This window comes from Asparagus officinalis, chromosome 8 (genome assembly GCF_001876935.1).
Source record: "Asparagus officinalis chromosome 8, Aspof.V1, whole genome shotgun sequence".
Taxonomy (NCBI): domain Eukaryota; kingdom Viridiplantae; phylum Streptophyta; class Magnoliopsida; order Asparagales; family Asparagaceae; genus Asparagus; species Asparagus officinalis.
Window position 1 is genome coordinate 123,691,264 of NC_033801.1, and position 7,275 is coordinate 123,698,538.

At 35.0% G+C, this 7,275-nt stretch overlaps 1 protein-coding gene across 1 annotated transcript; it reads right to left on the minus strand.

Moving 5' to 3' along the window:
• On the minus strand, positions 2,728-6,359 carry LOC109822242 (30S ribosomal protein S6). The gene is made up of 5 exons (XM_020388404.1): positions 6,039-6,359; positions 5,857-5,911; positions 5,710-5,766; positions 4,321-4,398; positions 2,728-3,354 (listed from the first exon to the last, which is right to left on the minus strand). The coding sequence occupies exons 1-5, from the start codon at positions 6,288-6,290 to the stop codon at positions 2,900-2,902; spliced, it is 897 nt and encodes a 298-aa protein (XP_020243993.1). The 5' UTR covers positions 6,291-6,359; the 3' UTR covers positions 2,728-2,899.

Below are 7,275 nucleotides of genomic sequence, written 5' to 3' on the forward strand. Positions count from 1 at the left end.
TGCGTTACAAAGAGATCGGTACTTTTTATAAGATCCGGCTTACGCAATGAAATCAAAATTAAAGTTGTTAACTGAGTGCAATGGAATCGATAATGAAGAAAACACCAACTTTCCCCGCGAACACCGACACCTGTAAAGTAGATGCTGACTCAGCCGCCAGCTCAGGCTCGGCCAAAAAGACTAGAATACCCCTCTTGTTTGACTATAAAAAGGAAAAGTATTCTAAATATAAGGGTAAGTAATTTCTCAGCATTTTTCTCCATTCTGATGCATTTTTCTCATATTCTCACTTAAGCATCTAGCTGATTTGATCGTCGGAGGAATAACGGGGGAGGCAGTCCCCATCTTCTTATGAGTTGTTACGCATGCAGGGACGAACAACCCAACTCCAAATCGGATATTCGAAAAAGCAAGCGGCCCTAATATCAACTCAATCCCCATCTACCTTCTCTTTTAACTGTGTGATTTAAACCATCGACGGGGAGGATAATGTATGCTCTAAAATAGCTGAGAAATTGAGAATTATGGAGAAAAAATCAACAGGACTCTGTGTCTTTTAAATATGACTATAAGTATGAAATCGCTAGTAGAATGGGATATATACTTGCATGAGCATAGAAGAAAAGAACTATGACTGTAGGGTATGGGATGTTTCAGGTATCCCATGTGTCCATTCTATCTAATGTTTGCAATCTGCAAGAGTTAAGCAAGAGGATGTTATTGCTGAATGTTTTAAGAAGGAAGGGTATTCGAAAGCTTTTGAAGATGCAATAAATCCCATATCTAATAGTAGATTTTTTGGCCTGAAACTGGATTTGACAGAGTGTTGCATTTACCATATACACAAGAATAAACAAGGTTGACAAGAAGGAAAGCTACTCATGATTTTAAGAATCTAGAACAACTTAGGAGATTTGGACAATTAAATTTTTGTACAAATTGCAAGCAAGCAGGGCACGATGTGAGAAGGTGCGTGTAGAAATGAAGGCAATCTCAAAGCCTAGGAAACCATTTAACAGATAGCAATCTCCATCAAAACAGGTAAATCAAACTTTCATTGGTTCCCTTATTTTTTTGCCTTTATAAAATTATATTTTATATTACATACTACATTTTTTTGTAATCAGGAAAGTGATCATTCTACCCCTACAACACATGCATCTAAACACCAAGATGATCAAGGGCCCTAGCGTAATTGCTGAAGGTGGATTCAAGAGGGTTGTTAGGATGCAAGGAGGTATGCAAAGAGGTAGATTTATACCCTCAAGGCATAGGGACATCTTACAAAGTTCATAGGTAAGTTTTTATATCGCTTCATTTAATTGAGTTGTGCAATGAATATAACAACTACAATATATAGCCATTGAAGTCGCTCAAACTACGATATGTATAGAGAAATGAAGGGCAATTGGATGCTATAACAATCAAGAGAGTCAAACAAGGCATTGGTAGTGTTCTATTCAATCGCCAAGTAATATTTTCATACAGGATTCTGCATTCTTTATTTGATACAGGCAGCTGATGAGGAACATGCAAGGATGAGAGTTGCAAAGATGGGTGAACAAACAATGACTTTTGGTTATGCATGTGCTAGTTTTGTGCGTGCACGCATAATCAAGCATTATGTATGTTGATGTAGTATACAACGTTAAGCTATGGTGGCAATGTTTGGCGACAATGTGCTAATTTTGGTTAACTATCACTGTTAATTTGATCTTAGTTTGGCTGTCAATGTAGTATACAACGTTAAGCTATGGTGACAATGTTTCTTTCTTTCTTTCTATCCTCAAATTTTGACTCAAAACTCTTCCAATTTCAGTTCCCCTGCTCTTCGAACTCTTCTTTTTCTCACAAAATTTCTCCTCCAAATTCTTCAATCTCAGCCCATCTTCACTTTTTAACTCCTACCTAGCATCCTCTTTCTCACCTAGCAACCTACCAATCATATATTAAGCTTGGGGAGGGAAAGCTTTATCTTTGCATTCAAAATACTTGCACTTAGCACCCGTTTGATAGTTAAGGCAACTAAAGAACTTGTGACCATAATTCAATTTTTGGTCCTGCAGTTCCTAGAGGAGAAATTGACGGGGAGAAGCATCTCCTGTACTCTCTCCCCCCTCAACCTCCCCTGTACCTGATGCAGAGCTTGCCTTCATGGGTGCCTGTTAATAAAATTAGAGAGAAAATAATGGAAAATATGATTTTGGAGAAGAATTTGTTGATACATATATTAAGATGGCACACAATGTAGATATAATCAACGTCAGGGGTAGAGGATAGGATCAGAACAACACAACAAGAAATTAAAGAAAAACAAATATGACCATAAGTGTACATAATGGAATCTGTTCATGTTTTAGTATAATACTGCGTGACATTTTATATGTGGATGGATCATATTTGATATTTAGTATTTATTTTCCTTTTTCTTTTTCCTAAAAATTTTACTGAATTGATCAATATTGAGGCCTCTTGAATTATGCATGATCTATGCTCACAGAATATATGACATGCCTTTTATATGAGCAATGTCAAATAACAAAATTTACATGATCTATTCTCACAGAATATATGACGTCTTGAATTGGACTCTTTTTTTTTTCCCAACTACTTCAGAGATCCAACTACCACAACTCTCTCCCAGTAAAATTGAATCAAACCAGAGGGTCTATATCTACCAAGAACAAAACTTATGAGAGACCTCTCTATTCCCAATTAACCCTGAAGAAAAACTTACGGGACCCGAATCAATAACTAGTTGACTTTAGGCAAAAACATTTACTTCAGTACAGTACTTGATTAAGTATACAACATTTTCACATCACAACTTCATGTGTGTAACAAAGACCATGAAAAAACTCATGACCATAATGACTCACATCTATTGCTCGCAAACTATTTATGCTACTTTCTCAAGCCTAGAACTCCTCGACCTTTTCAAATCATCCTCAACATCTTCATCCTCATCATCTCCAACAAGAATAATATTCTCTCCATCACCGCTAACCTCCAACCCCTCATCATCTCCATCTTCCCACTCTAAATCGTCAAACTCAACATCTACTTCTTCCTCCTCTTCATCATCATCATCATCCATTCCATCCTTCAAAGTGTGGAACTCCGGAGGTGGAGGGCAGTCCTCTGTGATGGCTTCGTCTCTTTTGATAACGAGATGACGTATTATTCGCTCGTCTTTGTCCAACAAAGTCTTGAATTCGTTGATGCATTGTGCCTCGAGCTCAAAGTTCATGAGGATGTAATTTGCCTTCTTTGCCTTCTTTATTTTGTATGCTAGCCTTCGGAGGCCCCAGTTGTTCAGCCTGTAGATCCTTCCTTTCTTCTCTCTGATGAAGTCTGCGAAGAATGGAAGGAAAAAAAAAAGAGGAGATGATTATCAACCCATAGTAGTAGAGAAAAGATAAAGGGTTAGTTGCATATAGACCCCTATACTGCTGCTTTTCTAAACTTACCACCTCTTTAGTTTTTATTTTCACAGATAGAGTCTCCTACTATGAAATTTCTTTGACTCTTTTACACTCAAGGGGGGTTCTATCAACACGCACACGCGCATGCACACGCACATGCAAAATCTTTTACTCAAAGTAGTATAGAAAAGATAAAGGGTTAGTTGCATATAGACCCCTATATTGTTGCTTTTCTAAACTTACCACCTCTTTAGTTTTATTTTCACAGGTAGAGTCTCCTACTATGAAATTTCTTTTGACTCTTTTACACTCAAGGGGGGGTCTATCAACACGCACACGCGCATGCAAAATCTTTCTCTGAAGTAAAGCATCAAAAAATTTCAGTCAAAAGGCTTATCTGCAAAAACAAAACTAAACAGGTAGTGAGTTTAAAAAAATGGTGATGCTACAAGACGTCTATCCACAAGTAACCCAAAGATAAATGATAATAGCCATTCGCCCTAATCATTACAGAATTGAGCAGCTTACTGTTTTATATTAAGAACAAGCAGTTTGAAGTTCAAAGATTAGACTATGTTAAGATTAATGTTTCCTTTTACCAAGGCAAATATTCAGCAAAGGTGGATTGACTTTTACTCTTCCAGTATGATGCTGGTTACATCAACCCCCCAGTTAAATGTGATGAAGAAGCAACTCCTTTATTCTCTCATTAATTCTCAAAAGACTATCTTTGTTGCTACGCCTTAGTAAATTAACATCACAAATGATTATAGAAGGATAGATTGCAACTACAAAACAGTGGAAGGATTAAAAATCATCACTGGTGATAATAAAATTGCAGCAAGCATATATCCAACATTGAGTTAAAACATTGATATATTTTATTAATATATACCTTGAACTTTTGATACAACACTGTCGACCTCATCAACACAATCTTCATGGATCAGATAGACGACTTCATAATGACGCACTGTTAAGAAAGAGAAGTAAAAAAACAATGAAAAAAGCACAATCGATTGTCAGCAACTTGTTCACTATAGATTCTAGGTTAGGGACACAAAGAAAAAGATATATGAAAGAGATGGAATTCTCATTATCAGGTTTTAATTCACTAAGGACGAGAGAAAAACTTGAAATCATAGTCATGATGGCATGAAATTTTCAGAAAAGGAATGAACAATAGAATAATCATGCTCAGAAAGTTGTGAAAAGTAGCATGAAGTTCCTCAACAGTCAATATATCATAAATACTAAAGCAAGTGATATGCTAACATTAATAAGTTCATCAAAAAAATTTCCAACTCCTGTTATATACAGAATACTGGCAGGCTGAACATATTTTGTTGTTTTTAGTCCAAAATAATGAGACCTGCAATTTCACTTGATCAATGAAGCCTTCGCGTTAGAATATAAAAATATGATCCATGACCCTCACCATAACTTCAGATTTATCTTGTAATGGTTAGAGGGACTAACTTTAAGATGATATCAAAACAACCCAAGTTCAAATCCCACCGGCCAAGAATTTAAAGCGGATTTCCTAAAAAATAACACCGTTGATTGAGTCCAGGTTTTAGGCCACGAATTTAAAGCAGATTTTTTAAAAATTGACACCGCTACGTAAGTCCAAGTTTCAACCCATTAAAAGGGAGCTCAAACTGCGAGGCCATGTTAGAATATAATCATCGACCCTCACCATATCTTCAGAGTTTGGGTCTAATGGTTAGAGGGACTAACTTTAAGAGCTAACAACATATGTATTGATATGGAAAACAATAGTTTAACATAAACCCCTTGGGCTAATGACGAACCAAATCTAAACATTTGAAGCACTTAGACATGCAATTTCCTTCTTCAAACTAAAACAGTACTTACTTCAAACAGGTACAATTCATTGATTTCATACTGAGATGTCTAGCATTCTTATGCAGCTTTATACAAAGTCAGCTAATAGTTCATGGCATTTTAAGGTTTTGCAAGTGTGTAGATTGACAGTGAAAACAACGGTCCAGAAAGAGATATACTACAATGATACTTTAATTATTTGTTTTGTGTCCTTTCTGCCAGTATCTGAACTTATTTTTAAGTAATTAATCCTATTATTTTCAGGTACATTCTTTCCTTGCCAAGTCCTAGAAATACTTTTATATTGTGCATTAGACAATTTGAATCACTAAAGATCAAGCATAATTTAATCCGTCAGACACAATTTCACAAGCTTTAAGAACTAATCAACAACACAAAATGTGCAAAACTAAACACAAAATATTAATAATCTTACTTCTTTCCAGATTCAGATTGCTCTCAAGCTGAAGATTGAGAAAATCATACAGCTGTTCTGCACAAATAAATTACAGAACCAAGGTGTCAATAAGAATATAAATAAAGAAATAAGTAACTGAAATTAAAAAAGAAAATGCTAAGCTACCTTCTTCAGCATCAGCAAACTCAGGTTCCACTCTTCCATCCTCCTTCACTACTTTCTGAAACCCATATTTAACCAAAATTAGAGAATAAAATGAGAAAATAAAACATGGGTTAATTCCAAAATCCCTAAAAGGGCATCAAGATAATGAAAAATTAAGACATGGGTAAGCTCCAAAATCCCACCTTTTTGAGAAGCACAGCTTCTGGAAAAGGGCCAGTAGCCTCCTCAGGCTTGACAGAGAAGCTATGAGAATCTTTCTTCTCCTTCTTCTTCTTCTTCGCTCCTGCGATCACTATGCTCCTCTTCGTCTCACAAAAAGAATGAGAAGCGAATCCAATTGACGACAACCTGTTTGAGCTATTGCCTCTATGAGAAATTGAGTACAAGGGGATTCGACTGAGAGAGTGAGTTGTAGATGAGGGCGAGGAGGTCATTTTGGGAACAGGGTTTTGGGTTTTGGTGGAGAAATTTTGAAGGAGACGAGTCCTAGATAAGGTAGGCAGCGTTCATGTCACAACCGGTGAGTATAGTGTCTCGAAATAAGAAATTTTTAAAAAAGACCATGTTTTAAAATTTATTAGCAAAATGACCTTTTTTGAATTAATTAGCAAAATCTTTTTTTTTTGTCACACTATCGTAGCTGGCTACAAAAAGATTAATTTTACAAAATATAATCTTTAAAATACACGGGATTAGTATTGAGCGGTCACTAATTACATGTTAATAGTCCTGTGATTATTAAAAGAATAAGATTAATTCTTAATTAACAACCTATAATTACACGGGACTATTACTCTCTTATGTTTCAAAGATTAAATTTTGTAAAATCGATTTTTTTATGGTTAGCCATGATGACATGATGAAATAAATATGAATTTTGCTAATTAATTCACAAAAGGTTCGATTTTGCTTTGTTTTTTTAGAAACTATCTTTTTTTTAAAAAATTCTCCATCTCAAAATCAAATCCGAATACTAATGAAACAAGAAGAAAAATTATATATCAACACAAAGAAATATAAGAAAAATACATAAATTGAGAAGTATATAGGATAAAGGTAAATTTAGATACAATTTTTAAGACTAGAATATGTCTATGCCTTATATAAATATTGATATCAAAACCATTAATCTAGGTACATCAAAATAATTTCAATGGTCTGTCTATCTGATATATTCAAATTCTCAAATATGAACACGTATATTTTATTTATATTTGTATGTTTTTATTTTTAATGGTTCAATAGATACAAGTATTCAGAAAATTCTACAACTCCTCTAGATTTTGACCAAACTCCTTGAAAATTATTCACTTTTAGCTCCCCAAGATAACACCATTAAATCTAACGTGAGCAAAAGAGACGAAAAATACCCCTCTGCCCTTAAAAAATAGGGTTTTTGTCTTTTACCCCAAAGTTTTA